The sequence below is a fragment of the Protopterus annectens genome, chromosome 4.part0 (genome assembly GCF_019279795.1).
Source record: "Protopterus annectens isolate FY-2018-M chromosome 4.part0, PAN1.0, whole genome shotgun sequence".
Lineage (NCBI taxonomy): Eukaryota > Metazoa > Chordata > Ceratodontiformes > Protopteridae > Protopterus > Protopterus annectens.
In genome coordinates, this window is record NC_056733.1 from 741,672,523 (window position 1) to 741,695,024 (window position 22,502).

The 22,502-nt window shown below is 42.4% G+C and overlaps 1 protein-coding gene across 3 annotated transcripts in view; it reads left to right on the forward strand.

Moving 5' to 3' along the window:
• LOC122799567 (catechol O-methyltransferase-like) overlaps window positions 1-22,502 on the forward strand; it is a 287,182-nt gene that overhangs the window by 53,435 nt on the left and 211,245 nt on the right. The window contains exon 1 of one of the 3 annotated variants that reach the window (XM_044068703.1): window positions 13,524-13,582. The exons of 1 other annotated variant lie outside the window; for it this stretch is intronic. Coding sequence is in view for 1 of the 2 variants with exons in the window: in XM_044068701.1 (XP_043924636.1) it covers window positions 14,338-14,481 (144 nt within the window). In the remaining variant the exon portion in view is untranslated. Of the gene's footprint in view, window positions 1-13,523; window positions 13,583-14,215; window positions 14,482-22,502 lie in introns of those variants that run through there. One more of the 3 variants, XM_044068701.1, reaches the window with a different exon arrangement.

The following is a 22,502-nucleotide window of genomic DNA, read 5'->3' on the forward strand; positions in this document are numbered from 1 at the left end:
AATAGTAATGTTTGTATTGAAGAAGTTAATACCTATCATTTTGGAATCATGGAGGAGTCTGGAAAATAAAGGTCTAAAGTCATGCATGCAGAAGGCACCACTGCTTTTAGAATTCTTAATGGAAGATGGTGATCTCCTGTTGACAAATGGATGTCAAATAGCTTAAAATCTTAATGGCTTGAATGTAAATGTCAAGACAAATTTCTTTAGCACTGCAAATAAAATGGAATGTGTACCTGAAGAAATATTTTTCTCTGCATCTAAAGCAAATACCCTATGTTGAGTATTGAGATCTGTGGTTCCCATACATTATCCTGTGTCTGTCGTGATTCCATAAAACATAATTGAAAGTTTGATATAACCTAGGTGAAATCATGTGGCTAAAATCAATGCATACATCTTAGTAACTAAATTCATTAATGATATGGGATGACAATTCATATTTAGGAGAGGATCTGAATTAGATTTATGAATACAAATTAACTGGTTCAAATATTTGTCTGTTATACAATATCCTCTAATTGATTAGATAGTTTTAAGAAAACTGCAAACAACTAATTTTATTTTATAAAAGGATGCATCAAACCTATATGGTGCTGATGCTTTTCCCAGATTAAGGCATGATATTGCATCCAATACTTCATCTGTGCTTATTCAGGCTCAGCACTTGTTCCGAAGTTGTAAGCACTAAATCAGCTACTAATTACTATAGCACTCAGTCTTCCTCATTACCTAGAGGAAAACAGTTTTTGTACTTACTTTTCTCACTTGCTTAGAGAAAAAACAGCTCTTGTACTCACTTTCCTCACTTATCTAGAGGAAAATAGTTTTTTATTCAGGCATATCCAAGGGTCAGCTCCAAGTGTTCTCTCCCGACTATCTGATGAATCTGGGCATCTTGAGGCAATGTAGAAATTGCCTCATGTACACATACAACCCTCTCCTCCTGCCACCCAACACTGCAACCTGTGAGAGATGCACTTATCTAGCCAAACTGGAGGTAAAGCTCTCTCCAACCAAGACTGAACTTGATAGTCATGAGGAGAAGGTAAGCATTTGCACCACACCACACTCATCACATAGTCTCACTAAATCTACACCACCAAAATCCACACATAGTAACACAAAAACATTCACGGAGGCTCTCATTAATAATCTGTCTAAGCAACAGAGACCTCCAACGCAGAAATGCAAGCAACCTCCATCCCCCAACACAACCCAAATGACACATAGCCCACAGACCCAGTGTGCCACTCACCCACAGCCAATAAGGCAAAACAACGTACCCAACACACTAGTCATAGGTGACTCTATAGTCAGGCACACTGATGTCCCACTCACCAAGCTAAACAAGGAGAAGGTCACTGTCAGCTGCTTGTCAAGTGCCAGGATCTGCCACATAACCCATGCACTCAGATCACTCCACAACAAGTATAAATATGACTCTGTCATTGTCCATGTTGGTGTGAATGACCTGAGACATACCTCCCTGGACTACATGAAAAGAAACATGGAAGACCTCTCCGATCTTGTAGCCCAGGCAGGTATAACCCTAGCCCTGAGTAGCATTCTGCCATTGCCCAGAATGATACTGCAGTACAATGACAAAATGATTGACTTCAACAATTGGCTAAGCTTCTGGTGTCATTCTAAGGGAATCCAGTATCTGTCTGTTTGGGATGACATGGTCGACAGACCACGATGCTTTGCCACAGATGGCCTGCACCTGTCGCACCTGGAATTCCAGATACTGGCTAAGGCACTTGCTGCCCTATAGTGCCTTTTTTAGGCAGGGTTCAAATAAATTCACCACCATAACAGGAACAGACAAGCAAAAACTGAGGGTAATGCTACTCAATGCTAGAAGTCTAAATCTCAAAATGCACTCACTCGAGGCACTCCTTAAAATGGAGAACATCAATATCTGTGCAGTAACTGAGACCTGGTTCAAGGCTCCCTGCACTACCAGGCTATAACTCATGCCACACTTTTTGGCCATATAACCTGGACCGAAACACCAAAGGCGGAGGTGTGTCCATATTCATTAAGGATATCCACACCTCCAGGCTAGTTGCTCAGCATAATGCATCCAAGGTTATCCAAGTGCAACTAACTCTGGGCAAAACTGCAATCCAAATTGTAGCTTGCTACAGATCCCCCACCATGCCCCAGGATTCCCACTCCTATTTTCTTGATATACTGGAAAATATTAGGGTTCAACCAAACACCCTAATAGTGGGCGACTTCAACTACTCCATCATTAACTGGGAAAACTACTCGTGTACCAACTCCTTAGCTCATTGCTTTCTGGAATTCACAAACTCCAATGCCCTAGATCAACTTATCCACACCCCCACCAGGGGAAACAATATCCTAGACCTAGTCATTACCAACATGAGTGACCGGTGTTCCACACCTGAAGTCAACTCCTCGTTGGTCCAATCCAACCATAAGCTTATCACCCTTGATATCCACATCCCACCCGCATCCCCCATTAAGAAAACCACAGTAAAAAATTTCTCCAAAGCTAACTTCCTGCTTCTTAAGACAGAAGTGGTGAACTTCATGAGACCCATGTAGATGGACAATACAGTTACAACTGCTGAATCCTACACAAATGCACTCTATAAGCACTTACACGAGTGCATGGATCGTGCTATCCCAAACAGAACCAAGATGCTATCTTCCAAAAAAAGGAAGCCAATCTGGTGGTACCCTGCCATAAACAAACTGTACAACAGAAGGAAGTAACTGTTGCAAAAGAGAGTAAAATCCCATGAGTGGAGGAGCTCCCTGGTCAGCCTCAGTAAGAAGCTGAGATCCCTTATAAGATCCTCCAAAGCTAGCTATGAAAAGAAATCATCACTAAATCCAAGGACAACCACAAAGCATTCTATAGCTATGTCAAGAATCTAGATGGCAACACCCAGATCTGCTCTGAGTTACAGCACAAAGGCACGAAAATTACAGAACCAACTGATATTGCCAACATCCTGGCAGATAGGTTCAGTGCTAACTTTACCCCCCTCTTACCCCCTAAAGGGCCCATATCTATACAGGTAGAATGCAGAGTCCCTGTAATCGCAACTACGCAGGTAAAAGCTGCACTCTCTAAAGCCAAAAACACAGCATCCATGGGACCAGACAACATCCCAGGCTGCGTTTTAAATGAACTTCAGAACGAACTGGCTCCCCACTTAAGCACCATGTTGAATAATAGCCTCGCATCAGGCTTTATGCCCACTGAATGGTGCACAGCAACAGTCATCCCACTCCACAAAGGGGGAGCCACCACTGATTCCGTGAACTATCGACCTATTAGCCTGACGAGCCCGGTCTGCAAGGCCATGGAACGTATCATCATGGAAATCATGGAACTCATAAACAAAGACATTGGTAACTTCCAAACTCTGGATCCCACCCAGTTCGGGGGCAGATCATGCCTCCTGAACCTGATCGACTTATTTGAGGCAGTCACCAAAGCCGTGGATGAGGGTAAGGTGGTTCACACAGCCTATCCTGACCTCACCAAGGCTTTCGACACCATCCCCCATTCTGGAATTATAGCTAAACTCACTAAACTAGGTATAAACCCCTATGTCACAAGATGGGTTGCCAACTGGCTCAGTGACAGAACCCACACTGTAAAAGTTGCAGACTCCAAATCTGACCTCAAAGCAGTGACAAGTGGAGTACCACAGGGTTCCGTCCTGGGACCTCTCCTGTTTGGTATCTACTTCTCTGAAGTACTGGCTAACACAGAAGGCCTCTGGCTAACGAAGTTCGCAGATGACTGCAAACTAGGAGCCATAGTCAAGTCCCCAAATGATGTGAACATCCTACAGAAGGGCCTCACTGAGACAGATGCCTGGTGTCAGAGCCATGGCCTCAAGCTCAATGCCAAAAAGTGCAGTGTCATCCCCTTTGGTAAAAACTCTGTACCCATGAACTACCACATAGGCAGCAATCTACTTAACACCGAATGCGTGATAAGAGACCTTGGGACCCAGGTGGACAGTAGTCTCTCCTTTGATAGTCACATCGCCACAGTCATCAAGGAAGTCCTTCTACATGGCACACCTCATCATAAAAGGGTTCTCATCCATGAAAAAAGAGGTCATTGTTCCCCTCTACTCGTCACTCATTAGACCCATTATAGAGTACAATGCCCATTTTGGAATGTACCTCACAAGACATCTGCAGCAGCTGGAAAGGCCACAGAAGTACCTCACAAAGAGGATTACTGGCCTCAAACAAATGCCCTACACTGACCGCCTCAAACAACTCCAGCTTTACTCCGTAGCATATCGCCTACTCTGAGGTGATCTCTACCTAACATATAAAGCTATGTCAAACCCAGAGCTGTTGGACATGCTACACCTAAAGAAATCCCAATCCCTCCGAGCTACATGCTCTAGTGACCTAAACCTTGTCACCACAATAAACAGGACATGCTGGAGGGATAGATTCCTGTCCGGGAGACTTCCTATACTCTGGAACAAACTACCCATCTATGTCAAGCAAAGTTCTTCATTAGCACTCTTTAAGAAAAATCTTGATGAGTGGATGGGAAATAGGAAATACATCCCGGGGATCACTTCTGTGTCTCTGCTTGACAGTGGCACAGGAAAATAACTTTCTTGGGTGGCATAAGCTATGGAACCTTGCTGGCTAGGCTTACGTAGGCTCTTGGGCCGATAGCCTAGTACCTACCTATGAACCTATGTTTGTATCTAATTTTATAACTAGATCGATTTGGAAATAAGCTTGAGAATTCATAAAGTAATTTTTCTATATCCATAATATCAATGTGACATATATGGATGTGCACATTTTTCATAGTACTGCCCATATTTAGCTGTCTCTGCTTGGGAGGTCAGATGTATCAGCCCACTGTGCTGCCCACATTTACCTATTTCTGCTTCAGAGGTCAGAAGTTTCAGTCCACAGTACTGCCTACAGTTACACCTGTCTGTGCTTGGGAGGTCAGATGTCTTAGCCCACAGTACTGCCCACATTTACCCATTTCTGCTTGAATGGCTTGGATATCTCAAGCCTCAGTGCTGACCACAGGTACACCTGGCTCTGCTTTGTCTCAGCCCACAGTTCAGCAGAATTTATGATGTTCTTCATCTCACATTGCTGCAGTCCTTACACTTGGGTAGTCCGCTGTCCTCGGTCGGCCCGAATATCAAAGTATAAGGCTGACGTCGGTCAGGGCGCATTTGACTGACATCAGGACGTCAGGGTACAAATGCGCATGACCGACGTCATATCCTCAGTCTTTTTTGCCGCATGGTCCGATGCAGAAGCAGCATTGCAAGTGCCGGTTGGCGTTCTGAGATTTTTCGATTTAGAAGTTTCAGACCGAGTTCAAAGTTGGCTAAGTACCCGTTGGGAATATTTTAGTTTTTTCTTGCCTCAGTCATTTACCGGATGTCAGAAAAAGTTAATAATTGCATTTCTTGTGGGAAACAGATACCGCATAGAGATTATCATACTTTGTGTATTCCTTGCTTAGGGCCTGAGCACGACGTTGTTGGCTGTCGCTCTTGTGCTAGATTTAATAAACGCACTATAAAGAGAAGGTTGGATTGTGCAAGGTTAGTCTTTGGGAAGCGGTGCAACTATAAAATGCCGTCAGATGCTCCGACACCCGCTTCTTCGAAGAAGCGCAAGGACAAGGCAGTTAAGCCTAGGCTAGAAGAACCGTCTGTACCGGACGCCGGTTCTTTAGAGGTGTCGGTGGAGCCGGTGGCTCCACCGGAGGTTTCTTTGTGTTCCCAGGGTGAGACCTTATTATTGCAAGATGTGGCCTCTCAGGAGACTAGTCAGGCTGAGGGGGCTTCTCATGTTACTATACTCCCCTCCCTTCCTAAGGTGGCTAGGCCCTCTCCTTCTGTTTCAAAGGCTTCTCCCAGGGGCAGGCCAGGTTTAGCTTCAGTTGGTGTTATCCCTAGCTCTTCAGGTACTGTGCCCAAGAAGCATATGCTTAAAATGGCAGAAGATTTAATTACTTTGATTAGGGGTTCTATGCCCCCTCCTGATAAGAGACCTAGGGTGGAGCCTGAGCTGGGGGTTTTGAGCAGGCTTCAGATGTTTCAGAGTCTTCGGCTGAAGACTTGCAGGAGTACTCTCCTTATTCTGATTCTGATGTGGATGATTCTACTCCTTCTGCTACTCCTCCTGAGGATTTTTCTTTTTCAGAAACTCTTCATTCCATGAGGGAGCATTTTAAGTGGGAAGGTCAGGACTTCTCTGATTCCAGGAAAAGGCTTAGGAATTTCTGTTTTACCCCAGCATAGGCCTTTGGCTATACCTCCTGTTTTGGATGTAGTGGAAGATGTTTTACAGAAGCTTCTCTTAATCCTGATTCTTTGCCTCCTGCTCCTGTTAAGCCGGATAGGTATTACAGGGTGCCTGAAGCTCATAAGTATCTTTTTAAGAGTCCTAGGGCAGACCCAGAAACTGTTAGCCAGGGGCCTAAAGGTGTTAAGGCTTCTGTTGTTAAGAATCCGGTTCCTGCAGACAAGGAGGCTAGGGCCTTGGATAGATGGGGAAAGAAAGTCTATACTTCTTCCACTCTTGCTATGAGGGCTCTGAATTGCCAGTTTCACATGTTGAAATACCAAAACTATCTCCTTTCACAATTGAAGTCTAAGGTTGATGCTCTGGCAGTAGGTATTGATTGTAAAGAGTTGCAAGATTTAGTACATGTTTCTGAACAGGTGGGTAAGCATTCTTTGCAATGTGGTTTTGATGCTGTACAGGCCTCGTCTAGGGTGGCTGCCACTGGGTCAGTTCTTCGCAGGCACGCCTGGCTGAGGGATCAGAATTTGTCTGAACATGTTAAAACAAGGATTTTAGATGCTCCTTTACAATCTGATGTGTTGTTTGGTCCTCCTGTTGAGACAGTTTTAAAGAAAATGGAAGACAAGGCTAAGTCTATGCAGACTGTTAAAGATTTTTTGCAGGTCCACCCTCCAAAGTTTAGTAGAAATTGGCCTACTAAAGGGTGGACGTATCCTTCTTATGATTCACAGTCTAGGGGTAGGTCTAGACGTGGTAAGGGCAGAGCCCAGGGCTCTTTCAGGCCTAGAACAGGGAGTTCTCCTGCACAGGCTTCGGGCGAAGGCAGGGGTCAGTCCTTTCGTAAGCAGACCCAATGACCTACCTTTTCAGCTGCCAGAGCCTGCTCGTCTGGCAGCACCTTTGGGAGGAAGGTTGGCACTTTTCAAAGAAAATTGGAGTTTAATTACCCAGGACAGATGGGTATTGGATATCATACACCACGGCTACAGGTTTTATTTCCATACCTTGCCTCCTTTCAAAGGCATGCCAGACGTTCCTCCTCAACAAAGAATAGAGGCTCACAAACAGGTTTCTCTGTTGCTCCAACTAGGGGCCATACAGCCGGTCCCTCTGCCAGAAGTGGGCCTAGGATTTTATTCTCGCCTGTTCCTAGTACCAAAGAAGGGGAACACGTGGAGACCAATTTTGGATTTATCTATCCTCAACACTTATCTGGACATTCCCAAGTTCAAAATGTTGACGTTGCAGCAGCTTTTACCTCTGCTGGGCAAAGATCATTGGATGGTAACTTTGGATCTCAAGGAGGCTTACCTTCATGTTCCTATCAGACTAAGTTGCAGAAAGTATCTGCGTTTTCGGGCTGGGACTTCTCACTATCAGTTCTCTGCATTGCCCTTTGGCTTATCTACTGCGCCCAGAGTGTTCACGAAAGTTCTGGCTCCAGTAATAGCTTTCTTCAGACTAAAAGGAATACAGATCTATCCTTATTTGGACGACTGCCTAATTCTGGCTCAAGGTAGAGAAGAGCTTCTTCATCATTTGGAATATGTGATAGCAGTGCTAAGATGCCTAGGGTATTCTGTGAACGAAATAAAGTCCAGTCTAGTACCCTCTCAAGACATGTGCTTTCTGGGTGTGAGACTGAATACAGCATCCCAGATGGCCTTTTAACCCCGGACAAACAAAAGAGTCTATCCCTTTACTTCCATCAACTATCTCATCAGTCCGGGCTGACTGCAAGGACAGTCCTTCAAGCCTTAGGGTTCATGGCATCTTGTATTCTGGTGCTTCCCAATGCCAAACTGCATATGAGGAAGCTACAATGGTATCTCAAAAATGTGTGGACACAGCACTGCCAGGATCTGGACACTGTCATTCAAATAATACCTTGCATTCAAAAGGAATTTTTGTGGTGGGCTCAGGAATGTCACCTAAACAAGGGACTCTCTGTGACCCGGCCAGAGGTGAGTCAGATTTTAACGACAGATGCCTCAGACAAAGCTTGGGGAGCTCATCTAAATGGAAAGTGGATACAAAACAAGTGGCCTGTCAGACTACAACATCTACATATCAACATGAAGGAGATGTTAGCAGTCCAGTTTGCATTAATAGCTTTCAAGGAATTACTTCTTCCAGGGCAGGTGTTGATTCTAACAGACAACACAACTGTCATGTGGTACATCAACAAGCAAGGGGAACGATTCTTATCCTCTATGCAGGCAAGCAATGATTTTGTGGGAGACTGCTCTCAGTTTACAGCTCAATCTTCAGGCAAGGTTTCTGCCAGGAGCACAGAACTCCTTAGCAGATGTGTTGAGCAGACGAATTATGGATCCCCACGAGTGGAAATTGGATCCTCATGTATTTCAGAAATTGACAGTGTCCTGGGGAACTCCAGACATAGATCTGTTCGCTTCTCCACTGAACCATCAGCTGCCAAGGTTTTGCACAAAAAGGTTTCATCCCACAGCTTGGAAGGTGGATGTTCTTTCTTTCAATTGGAGCAATCTTCATGTGTATGCCTTTCCACCTCTGCCTCTCCTCCCAAAGGTACTTCTAAAGGTCAGACAGGACAGGCCAAGGATGATTTTAATAGCTCCGGATTGGCCTCGACAACACTGGTACCCATTACTGAGAAGTCTGGTACGGAAGCCTCCATGGCTTTTGCCTTCGATTCCACACCTGTTGTCGCAGGAGGACAGCCATTTGCTAAATGTCAAGCTTCGCTCTCTGCACCTAACAGCCTGGCATATTCTGTTTTGAACCATAGTGGGCCTCCACTTCCTCAGCAAGTTTTGAATGTTATTTTGGAAGCTAGGAGGCCTAGTACAAGGAAAGTGTACGCAGACAAATGGAAGAGATTTTTGTTTTGGAGTGCAGCAAAAGATTTTGATGTTTCTGAGCCTAATTTGTGTGTGGCTCTTCAATATCTTACTGAGTTACTAGACAAAGGTTTGTCTTTCTCTTCTATTAAAGTTCATGCTGCAGCAATTTCAGCTCACTATGATTGCAACCCACCATTGTTTTCTCATCCTTTGTTCAAGCAATTTCTTAGAGGGGCAAAGAATATAAGACCCCCACGAAGAGCTCCTACTCCTGCTTGGGATCTCAATTTTGTGTTGGAGAAACTCACTCTACAACCTTTTGAGCCTGCAGCTACTGCTGAGTTGAAATATTTATCATGGAAGACTGCTTTTTTGGTGGCCATTACCTCTGCAAGAAGGGTTTCTGAATTACAGGCCCTTATGGCGGTTGAGCCTTTCTTGATTTTCCATAAGGATAGGGTATCATTACGTACTAATCCTTCCTTTATGCCTAAGGTGGTTTCTAGTGTGGCTTTAAACCAAACTATTCATTTGCCTACTTTTTATGCAAATCCCCAAAATAAAGGGGAAAAGATTTTGCACACTTTAGATGTCCACAGGCAGTTGCGTTATTATTTGGACAGAACTAAAGGGTTCAGGCAGTCTCAGCAGTTGTTTGTTTCTTTTGCTTTGAGTTCTCAGGGCAAGCCTGTGTCAAAACAAACTATTTCTAAGTGGATTGGGTTTTGCATTGCTTTCTGTTATTCCCATCATGGCAAGGAGATTCCAGCTGGGATTAGGCCTCATTCCACTAGGGCTACTGCCACTTCAACAGCTTTTTTGAGGGGAGTGGCTACCAAGGATATTTTGGAGGCAGCTACTTGGAGTTCTGTGCATACTTTCTCTAGGCATTATCACCTGCCACTTTACTCTAAGTCCAGGGCTGGTTTTGCCACTGCTGTTTTGCAGGGCATTTTGGCAGCTCCTGCTTCCTTGTAGTTAGCCATCCTCCCTTACCTCTGCTTTGGGATTCTACCCAAGTGTAAGGACTGCAGCAATGTGAGATGAAGAACATAGTACAGTTTTGTACCTACCATAAATGTAGATGTTCAAGATCCACATTGCTGCAGTCCAATTACCCTCCCTCCTTCCCTCTGTAGTTAGAGGTGGTTGTGTGGGTTGGGTTGTACATATTGTGTATATTGTATATATTGTACATATAGTTAGTGCAAGGGTGGTTGGTTGGTTGTTTGCTGTCTTTTGGTTTTGACCTTTATTTTTAGGGTCTTCTGACATCTGGGGCAAGAAAAGACTGAGGATATGACGTCGGTCATGCGCATTTGTACCCTGACGTCCTGATGTCAGTCAAATGCGCCCTGACTGACGTCAGCCTTATACTTTGATATTCGGGCCGACCGAGGACAGCGGACTACCCAAGTGTAAGGACTGCAGCAATGTGGATCTTCGAACATCTACATTTATGGTAGGTACAAAACTGTACTTTAACAGGCCAACAGGTGGAAAGTCTGAAAAAAATGATCTGCCGACACATAAGGGTGGGATTAGTAATCCAGATGATTCAGATTTGGAGCCAACACAGAAAGGCAAAAGTAACGGACATAACTGGCAGTATACAAAGTATCAGGAGTAAGGTGGTTAGCTGCAGGTAAGTAAGCTCCAAAACTGGAAATGCAACCAATTTTTTTTTTTTATTTGATAGGTATTTTACCTGAAGGAATTGCATTATGTTGTGAGAATACAAAATGAGAGGGCTTTATCAGTGGATCTTATTGTAAAAGCAAAAGACTGAAGAATGTGGGCTCCAAGCTGTTGGTCTATATACTTACAAATGGTAGAGAAAATGGGTATGAGCTAGGGATAATGCTTATTGGACAGGAGGTGATCTATAAGTAGCAGAAATAGCAGGATAGACCTCTTATGAAGTGAAATGCAGCAGGTCTTAGCAAGAGAGAGATTTTGATGTTCCACCCATGGGAGGAAGCATGACTTTACCTATTGTGAGAGTTATCTAAAGGCAGGAAGTCTTACAAAGTGAGTAGGAATGACGTTTAAGGGAGTATTCAGTTCTAGATATAAGCTTTCCTATTGCAGTTCTGTTTTTATTTATCAGAAATCAAACAGGAGGTTATAGTCATCTTAACTGAGTTGTAGCAGATGAACATATAAGACTATTTACTTAAAATTTAACAAGGGGCCTAAACAGACACACAAGTATTTAGCATTAGAAAGATACAGCCATGTTACAGAAGTTGGTAGTGTTTAAAGGAGTAGACTGAAGGTGTAGTAGTAGTAAAAGCTATCATTTTTTTCTTTGCTGTTTTTATGAAAATTAGATGAACTGCAGTTCTAGAGATAGAAGAAGCCATGCTGTAGTTAGCTGTGAATGTCTGGTCAAATGGAGCCCCTGTGGTTAAGAATTACAAGGCCATCAACATAATGGATAACAGTGCAATGAGGTTAAAAGCTGGGAGGGTAATTTGTAAAGATGTAGGAGGAAGAGGTCAGCCCTTAGCCTAGTAGGTGACCTATGGAAACAGTTTCTGTGCTTGGAAATAGGAGTTTAGCTTTGACTTGGATTGACCTTTGAGAGGTAGTTTTAAACCCCCGAGATGGGTTCAATAGCAAATCCTGCTGTTTCAAGTATGACAATGATTTAGACATATCAAATGCCTTAATCTGCAGAGATGGCACCTTTTGACTGGATTCATCTTATGTCATAAATGTGAGTTTACATTTGTAAGCAAGGTTGCAATAGTGCTGAAGCCATGGTGAACTTTGTAAACTTTGTAGAAGGCCATAATTACATGTGCAGTCCAGAGTCTGGAAGTAAACTAATTTTGCTAATTATCATGACAAGGACAAACTCCGTGATACTCCTGCAAATGTTAATGTTTGTTCATTCATTCATTCTCTGATTATTCTGCTTAATCCAATGCAGGGTTGCTGAGAGATGGAGTGTATTTTAGTAAGCAGTGTGTAAAAAAGCATGGAAGCTTATTCTGAATGGAGTGCCACTCCACTGTAGGATGTACACAAATATTCACTCTTACACTTTACAAGTACCTGTGGGCAATTTAGAGGATCAAACTTCATCTACAGACAGTCTTCTGGATGTGGGAGGAACATGAAGACAATTTGCCTGGAACAGAAAAGACATGCATTCTCTATACAGAAAGCACCCCAGGTGATAACCAAACTGCAGAACTAAGTGCTGTGAGGTAGCAATGTTAACTTCTGGAGTCCTGTGCTACCCTAAGTGGTTATGGTATTACACTTCCACTGCTTTACACTCCACCCTACTCCAGCCCACAGAACAGAGGATGAATATTTCAGCAACCCAACAAATGTGTGTTGCAGTCTCTGTAATGTGTATAGCCTTTTTGTCCCCAGAGATGTTGCCCACAAGATCTGCTACAGTACTGTAGAGTCTCATTGATGTTCTGTGTAGTTGCATTCCCTTCTTTTTATTTCCATCATTGATGAATGTCTCTTTGACTCCATCTCACTGCTATCCTGTCCAACTTTTTTTTTTTTTTTTTTTACAAACCATGAAGTCATTTTTAGTTCCACCAGTAAATATTCCAACATCTTGGTCCAACTGCATAGTGTTCATCGTACCAAGCTTAATACACAATCTTCCTTCAAACTGTCAAAACCAGACTGCAGACTGTTTGAATTTTCATTTAATTTACATTATTGCCATTTGTATTTCAGCTTAGGCATTTACGCCTTCATTTTTTTCAGACAGTACCCACCAGCACACGTATTACTGTCGATTTTGTTTGTCCGAAGAGGTAGAACTCCTCCATGGTATTCTGAAATGTCACTATGAAAATACAAACATTATCTGCCAACAGTCCCTTGGTTACCCCAATAACCCATCTTCTGGGGTAAAAAACAACTTCCTCGATGAGAAGAAAATAGTAAGTATACACAATTCCAAGGCGTCATTTCCACTGGCGATACCACAAATCTTTGCATAGTAATGCAGTTTCACTGAGTGGTTACTAGGGAGGATGATTAAAATGACTGCCTAGCAACTGCAAATGGAAGAATAAATCTCCATTACACTGACTAATTTCTCCTTCTGCCATTAATCTGATCTCATTTGCCCTTTTAGTGCATTTAGCCTTCCCTTCATGTCTGTCTTAGCTTTCTGTACTTATCCCATGACCTCTTGAATGTCTGTGTGGATTTCCTGTCTACTATCCACTCTGGCAGTTATCTCATACGTCAAGTCCCACTCCCCCCATATGAAAAAGCCCTTTTACAGATCCAAACAAAAACTTGCCCTCTGGTCTGCTTCTTGAACTCTCCCCTCTCTTACCTGTACTTCCTGTTTAGGGTAGATGTAGAGTAGGAATTCTTAGAGAAACAGGAGGAACATGAAGACAATTTGCCTGGAACAGAAAAGACATGCATTCTCTATACAGAAAGCACCCCAGGTGATAACCAAACTGCAGAACTAAGTGTTGTGAGGTAGCAATGTTAACTTCTGGAGTCCTGTGCTACCCTAAGTGGTTATGCCAGCAATGAGTATGGAGTGGGAGAAATATGGGAAAGTGTATTGGGGAAGGAGAAGACTGAGGAAAACAATGATTCCAAACTAGAAAGTATTGGGTTTAAAGAGCTCTCTGGTGGGGGTGGGCGTTACCAGTAGTGTGCACTCCCTAAATACATTCTAATGAAATGTACAATCATAGAAGGTTTAAGGCATTAACATACACTGTAATGTTCTTTTACTTTAAGTAAACCGGCCACAGACTTTTACAGATGCAGCTTGTTGGTGATGAGCATAACCCTTTAAATATATACACATGTAAATGGTGGCATATTTTGCTGCTTATAACAAACAATTAGCACGTATTCTGAGAATCCTTGGATTTCTATAGAAGAAAAAAACACATTTAAGAGAACTTACAATGAGGTCACACTACTGAAAGATGCCAAAACAGCAGGCAGAATAGGCTAGAATAGTTTTAAAATGGCGCCAGTCTGAGTGGGGTGTATTTGAAATGTTCTGTTAGTTTGTAATTGGAGTTTCTGCAGGAGGGGCGGGGTAATATTCACCAAAAGGGAGAGTGAATCAGAGTTACACTGCTACTGGATTTTACATTACTCAGAAAAAAAAAATAAAACTGAATGAGAGAGAGAGAACAAGTTACAAGGAAAGGTCTGGCAGTAGGGCAGCCAAAAGGAAATGAGATTTATAACGGAGTGGAATTCAGTAAATTCAGAAGAAGACAGCAGTAAGGTACAAAAGAGGAGGGCAAAAACAGAAATAACTGCAGAGCCAAGTTCTATGATTGCACCGCAAGGAACAGTCAGTCACTTGGACTACCAGGTATTGTGAAAAGTATCTATGCAGCTGACAATTTTGTAGAGTAGGAATTCTTAGAGAAACAGAAACCTTAGGCCAGGAGTGAGTATGGAGTGAGAGAAATATGGTAAAGTATATTGGGGAAGATGGAAGACTGAGTAAAACAAAGATTGCAAACTAGAAAGTATTGGGTTTAAAGAGATCTCGGGGGGGGGGGGGGGGTACCAGTAGTGTGCACTCTGTCAATTCTAATGAGATTTACAATCATAGAAGGGTCAAGTCATTAACATGCACTGTAATGTTCCTTTACTTTAAGTAAACCGGTCACAGACTTTTGTAGATGCAGCTTGCTGGTAGAGAACTGCTATAGGGATGCCTCACAGTGTTTGTATTAGTTGACAAACTGTAATGTTCCTTTACTTTAAGTAAACTGGCCACAGACTTTTGCAGATGCAGCTTGCTGGTAGAGAACTGCTATAAGGATGCCTCACAATGTTTGTATTGCTTGACAAACTGTAATGTTCATACCTCTCAACCGTAATGAATTCCTCAGTAAATACTGGTTTTGAGGGCAAAATATTGGGGTGCCATGAATTCCTATGTGGCTCCTTTAATTTCTGAATTTCCTGTTTTTTCATTTTTTTACTCCTGATGTCATCACATGCCAGGCGTGTGTGATGACGTCAGCTTCTGCAGAACGGTCTATGTGTGCACACAGCACAGCTTTCTTCCCCCGCTTGGCTCTGGGTAAAAAATATATGCAAGGCATTACTTATAGTAGCCTTATTTATTTAAGAAATGGCTACAGAAAACTTAAGTGCTTTATTTTTACTTTATTTTAATGTCTGAGTGAGGAGAAACTGTGTACTTTTTACTTTAACGAACGGCTGCTGAAACTGTAATGGCAGGCAAGGCAAATTTCTTTTGTCTATGTACACTGTGTGTGTGCAGCAGCAGGAGAAACTGTGCTTTACTTTAACGGTGTGGCAGCGGGAGTACTTTACTTATTTAAGAAATGGTTTCATTTTATTTTACTTTAATGGCTGAGTGAGGAGAAACTAACAGTGCGGCACCAAGAGTACTTATTTAAGAAATAGCTGCATTTTATTTTACTTTAATCAACTAATGGCTTAGTGATGATAAACTGTGAGTGTGTACTTTCTTTTTACTTTAAAAAAATGGCTGCAGAAACTGTAATGGCAGGCAAAGCAAGTAAATTGTGCTTTACTTATTTAAGAAACGTCTGCATTTTATTTTACTTTAATGGCTGAGCGAGGAGAAACTGTGTACTTTACTTCTACTTTAATGAATGGCTGCAGAAACTGGTGCTTTACTGCAGGATATACTTTGTGTGTGTGAAAATGCCACAGTTAGGTCTAACTGTTGGTTAGAGTTCCTCAGACTCGAGCCCTGTACCTTAGGTACCAGGAGCAAGAGCCTAAATTCTCTACCCATACCACCATCACCACTTGTGAGTTAAGGAGATAACCATAGTTTTCAATGTCCAAAGTTTTACGGAATGTTTGGCTCATATGTTTGGTCTGGTCCTCTTAAAATTTGTGGTTTTCTAACAAATCAGTGAGAAGTTGAACTGAATTCACTAAGTAATGATAGCCATTTCAGTTTCGGTCTTCTTCCTATCTTTCAGGAAATGCATGGTAACACAAAACATTTTATTCTAGCAACTTTTCTAAAATTATACAAGCAATGTTTAAAATGTGTCCCTGGTTTTGGGCTGTTGCCCCCCCCCAATAAATGTTGGCTTTTCCAGATTTCTTGTGCTGCATAGTTCTTCAGGGACAGAGAAGTTTATGGCTGTTTATGCCAAGTCTATTCGTGTTGTTGTTAGTAGCATAACGGGTAGAATACTTGCTTTTGATACAGAAGGCTGTGGGTTCTAGTCCCACAGTATGTAGATGGATTGCTGATATTGTTTGTACTTAAAGGGGGTGGATGCTGCAGTCCTGAGAATGTCCTCTTTGGCAGAGATACCTATTAACTGTGAACCTATCAGTTTGCCATCCATTTCCGATTGCAATATTACTTGCTTATCATTTTTTTAATGTAACTTAGGCAATTTATTCCTCAAGGGCAACAGGCACTTTATTTGTATATGAAACTATGAATTATTATGTTGTTTGCTAGCAGCAACCTCTTCATTAGTTACAGATCTTACATCTCTCTTTAATGTGGACTTATTTAGATGACTTTTACTTCTGCAGAGATTGTGTACATTTACTGATACTGGTGGATTGTAGACGTTTGAGTAGACTTTTATGATGGAAATTTTCTGAATTGGACAGTTTTGTCATTACTAGTACATGTATTTTGTTTCATTGCTTACTGGAAAAATGTTCAAAATAATAAATTTAAAATGCGCTCTAACAAATGTGCTGTATTATACAAGAAATATAATTTAATACAATCAGGAAGGTGTATTAAAACATATTTATGTTTTGTGTGCAACGGGCCTATGATTTCAAAACAGCCCAAAGGTAATCTTTATTCGTCACTGGCCAGATGCATTTTCTTTGAATGTGGGTTTCAATGCTGTTTTAATGAATGAGTGACTTTCAAGGGCAGAGAAGTTTTAATGCTAAGTCTGTTTTCATTGTGAGACTGTATTGCTTTGTTTAGCAGATATCTATTGATGTTTGAGCTATAAAATGTAAAATAAAAGTTTTAAATGAAGTCTAAATAATCATTGCAGAAGTAAAGCAGTACACATATTAGTATTTATATGAGGACACTGGAATGTTTGCAGGGGAGAAGGCTGTCTATGGGGGCCCCATTCGACCATGATTTTGTTAGGGGGGAAGGGTGGCAAACTCAAAGACTGCCCTGGGTGGCACACACTCAAGCTACACCACTGATCAGTAGGCCATGGAGAATGACTTTTGGTTCTAGTAAACTATAATATTCTTTTGCTAAGATTATAATATTGCCTACCATTAAATGCCCTACTTTTACCACAAAACCCACATACTGCAAGTGTTCAAAAACAAAATCCTAAGGTTCATAATCTTCTCCCTTCCCAGTGAACATCATCGCTATACATTTAAAAAATTGTTACCGTTTACTACAGGGTCTGGCCTGGGGCCATATTTTGGTTGTCTGTTCTTCATTTTGCATTTGAAAGTTGGTATCTTACAAGTCTGAAATGGGTGAGGTTACATAATTATGTATGCAAATTTTATGTTAACCAGCGTACAGATTTGTACCTATTTTTCATGAGTTTTTGTCCAGATTTTTGATTATTCCAGGTTGAGAGGTACGGTAATGTTCCTTTACTTTAAGTAAACTGGCCACGGACTTTTGCAGATGCAGCTTGTTGATAGAGAACTGCTATAGAGGTGTATCAGTGTTTGTATTGGTTGACAAATGGATGTCATACTACTGGAAGATGCTAAAACAGCAGGCAGAACAGGTTTAGAATAGTTTAAAAAATGCTCCCTAAAAGAATACTTTATAACATTTTGGACCTGCTCCTGTGCTAATAATGGCTGAATTTACTCAGTATACGTCAGTCACCCCTTCATCCTAAATAACAGTTCAGAAGCTTCTCCAGCCTCCTACTCCACTCCTTTCTTTTCTTTTTCCCACCACCTTATCAACTTCATCTCTCCAGACCTTTCCTCTACCTCTTTCTCTTTCCTCCCTACTCACCTAAGCTACCTGAAGACATCTTACCCTGCACCCTTGTTATAATCTCCTTCTCTCCATCCTTCTTCCTTCTAAACCATAATATGAACACCATCTCTCATACTAAGGCATCATTCAATTTCCCCTCACTGTCTCTAATATCTCTTTAAATATCTTATTAGAGTTGTCTCCGGTCTCATTCATCACATAATATGCTATGTAACAAATAATATGACTTGAGCTTTTCCTCGCATATCTTTTCCAACTCTTTGTTTTTCATTGCACTTTACTATGAAACATATGTTCTACGCTTTGTTCATAGGTTGGTACTAGGCTATTGGCCCTATGGCCTATACAAGCCTAGCCATAACAATTCCCTGGCTATTTTGTAATCCCCAGGGTGAATTTCCTGTCTCCCATCCAATCATCAAGGTTCCTTTTGAAGAGGGCCAATGAGGCACTTTGCTTGACATGTATGGGCAGTCTATTCCAGAGTCTGGGGAGTCTCTGGGTCAGGAACCTATCCCTCCAGCATGTTTTGTTCATTGTGATGACAAGGTTTAGATCCCTGGAGTGTTTGTCTCTGTGGGATTGTGATTTTTTTTTTAAGTGTAGCATGTCCAACAGCTGTGGGTTTGACATGTCCTTGTATGTTAAGCTGAGATCGCCTCTGAGTAGACTATATGTGACAGTGTATAGGTGCAGTTTGTTTATACGGTCAGCATAGAGCATCTGCTTTAGGCCTGTGATTCTTTTAGTGAGGTATTTCTGCGGCATTAACAGTTGTTCCAGATGTCTTGAGAGGTACATACCAAACGGGGTGTTGTATACTATAATGGGTCTGATGAGGGATGAGTACAGTGGAACAATGACCTCCTTTTTTCTGGATGAAAAGCCCTTAATGATGAGGTGTGCCACATAGAAGGATTTCCTGACTCTTGTGGCGATGTGGTTATTGACGGTGAGACCACTGTCCACCTGTGTCCCTAAGTCTCTTATCACACTTTTTCAGTGTTTAGTGCACTGCCACCTATGTGGTAATTCACGGGTACATGTTCTTTCCCAAAAGGGATAACTATACACTTCTTGGCATTGAGCTTGAGCCCATGGCTCTGGCACCAAGCATCTGTAAGGTCCTTTTGTAGAATATCCACATCATTTGGGGATTCAATAATGGCTCCCAGTTTACAGTCATCTGCAAACTTTGTTAGCCAGAGTCCTTTAGTGTTGGCTTGTACTTCAGAGAAGTAGATGCCAAACAAGAGCGGTTGCAGGACTGAACCCTGAGGTACTCCACTTGTCTGAAACTGGATTTGGAGTCTGATACTTTTACAGTGTGGGTTCTGTCAGTAAGCCAGTTGGCAACCCATTGAGTGATGTAGGGATTAATGCCCAGCTTAGTAAGTTTATCTATGATTCAGAGTGGGGGATGGTATTGAAAGCCTTGGAAAGGTCCAGATAGGCTGTGTGGACCACCTTACCCTAGTCCATGGCTCTGGAGACTGATTTGAAGAAGTCAATCAGGTTCAAGAGACAAGATTGGCCCTTCACAAACCCAAACTGCTTGGGGTCCAGTGTTTTGAAGGTTGCCAATGTCTTTGTAAGTTCCATGATAATGCATTCCATGGCCTTGCAGATCAGGCTCATCAGACTGATGGGACGGTAGTTCCTGGGACCCAAGATGGCTCCCCCCTTGTGGAGTGGCATAATTGTACTCAGTGGCCACAGAGCCTGTGGTGAGGCTATGATTAAACATGACACTTAGGTGAGGTGCCAATTCATTTTGTAGTTCATGTAGTACACAGCCTGGGATGTCGTCTGGTCCCATGGATGGTGTATTCTTAGCTTTGGAGAGTGCATTTTTACTTGTGTAGCCATTATTACCGGAATTTGGCAATCTTTCAGCATTGAGATGGGCCCTTTAGGGGGTGAGAGGGGAGGTGAAGTTTGCACTGAATCGATCTGCTAGGATGTTGGCAATATCCTTGGGATCAGTATATTTAATGCCATTCTGTTGTAGCTCAGAGCAGATCTGAGCATTGCCATTTAGATTCTTGACATAGGTTCATAGGAAAGTACTAGGCTATCTGCACAAGGGCATCTATAATCCTAGCCAGAATGTATTGGCTTTTGCCGCCCTCTTAGATTTAGTTCCATGTGCCTCTGTCCAGCAGAACCACTGCAGTGATCCCAGGGTAAATTTTCTGTTTCCCATCCACTCGTCAAGGTTTCTCTTGAAGAGTGTTAGTGAGGGGCTCTGCCTAATGTAGACTGGAATCCTGTTCCAAAGCATGGGGAGTCTCTAGGACAGGAATCTATCCCTCCAGCACATCCTATTTATCGTTATGGTGAGGTTTAGATCCCTAGAGCATGTGGCTCTCAGGGATTTGTTTTTTTTTTTTTAGGTGGAGCATGTCCATCAATTCTGGATTGAACATGGCCTTGTATGTCAGGCAGAGATCACCCCTGAGTAAGTGATATGCAACCATGTACAGCTGGAGTTTCTTTAGTCGGGCTGCATAAGGCATCTGTTTGAGGCCAGTAATCCTCTTGTTGAGGTACTTCTGTGGTCTTTCCAGATGTTGCTGGTGTCTTGTAAGGTACATCCCAAATGGGGCGTTGTACTCTATGATAGGTCTGATGAGTGATAAGTAGAGGGGCATAATAACATCTTTTGTTCTAGATGCGAACCCTTTTGTGATTAGGTGGACCACATAGAATGATTTTCTAACCACCTTGGCAATATGATTATCAAAGGACAGATTACTATCTAATTGGGTCCCCAGATCCCTTATTACATTTTCTGTATTTAGGGGGACTACCACATATGTGGTAGTTTGCGGGTACTTTGTTTTTTCCAAAGGGGATAACTATGCACTTTTTGGCATTTAGCTTGAGGCCATGATTTTGACACCAGGTATCCGTCTCAGTGAGACCCTTCTGGAGGATGTCTGTATCAGCCGGAGAGTCAGTTATGGCCCCCAGTTTGCAGTCATCTGTGAACTTGGTTAGCCATAGTCCTCCTGTGCTTGCCTGTACCTCTGATAAATATATACCAAACAGGAGGGGTCCCAGGACTGAGTCCTGGGGGATGCCACTTGTAACTGGTTTAGAATTGGATTTAGAGTCTGCAACTGTCACTGTGTGGGTTCTATCCATGAGCCATCTGGCAAGCCATCTCATGACGTAGGCATTTACGTTCAGGCTGGTGAGCTTGTCTATAATACCAGAATGGGGAATGGTGTTAAAAGCCTTTGTGAGGTCTAGGTAGGCTGTGTGGACCTCCTTTCCCTCATCTAAAACCCTAGTAATGGTTTCAAAGAAGTCCACCAGGTTTAGGAGGCATGAGCTGTCCTTAACAAAGCCAAACTGGGTAGGGGCCAATGTTTGGAGGTTCCCAATGTCTCTGTTAATGAGTTCCATGATGATGCACTCCATAGCCTTGCAGACCAGGCTAATCAGGCTTATAGCTATAGAATGCCTTGTGGTTGTTTTTGGAATCTTTGGCAATTTTATTTTGTAACTAGCTTTGGAGGATTTTATGAGGGATCTCAGCTTCTTACTGAGGCTGGTAAGGTTTTGCATCCTGGGATTTTCCTCTTTTCTGCAACAGTTTCTTCATTTTGTTGTAAAGTTTGTTTATGGCAAGGGACCACCAGATTGGCTTCCTTTTTTTGGAGGAGAGCATTTTGGTTCTATTGGGGATGGCACAATTCATGCACAAGTGGATGTGCTCGTACAGTGCCTTAGTGTAGGATTCAGCAGTCTAACTTTCAGTTCCTGCCTGCATGAGTGTCGTGAAGTTTGTCACATCTGACTTGAGTAGCATGAAGTTGGCTTTGGAGAAGTTTTTTTATGGATGTTTCCTTACTGGGGGATAGGGGTAGGGGTGGGATGTGGATGTCAAAGGTGATTAGCTTATGGTCAGACCTGACCAAAAAGGGGGTGACCATAGGTGTGGAGCATCAATTTCCCATGTTGGTAATGACCAGGTCTAGGATATTGAAGCCCTTGGTGGGACTAAGGATTAGTTGATCCAGGGTGTTGGAATTTATGAATTCCAAGAACTGTTGGGCAAAGGTGTTGGTACACGAGTAGTTTTCCCAGTTAATGGCAGGGTAGTTGAAATCACTCAGTATTAGGGTGTTTGTATCTTAATATTTTCCAGTATGTTTAGAAAGGTGTATTGAGAATCTTGGGGCATGGTGGGGGATCTGTAGCAAGCTACAGTTTGGATTGCAGTCTTACCTAGTGTTAGTTGCAACTGGAGAATTTCAGATGCACTGTGTTAGACAACTAGCCTGGTGTTGTGAATATCATTAGTGAATATGGACACTCCTCCACCTTTTTGTGTTTCGGTCCTGGTTTGGTGGTCGAAAAATGTGGCAAGAGTTGTAGCCTGG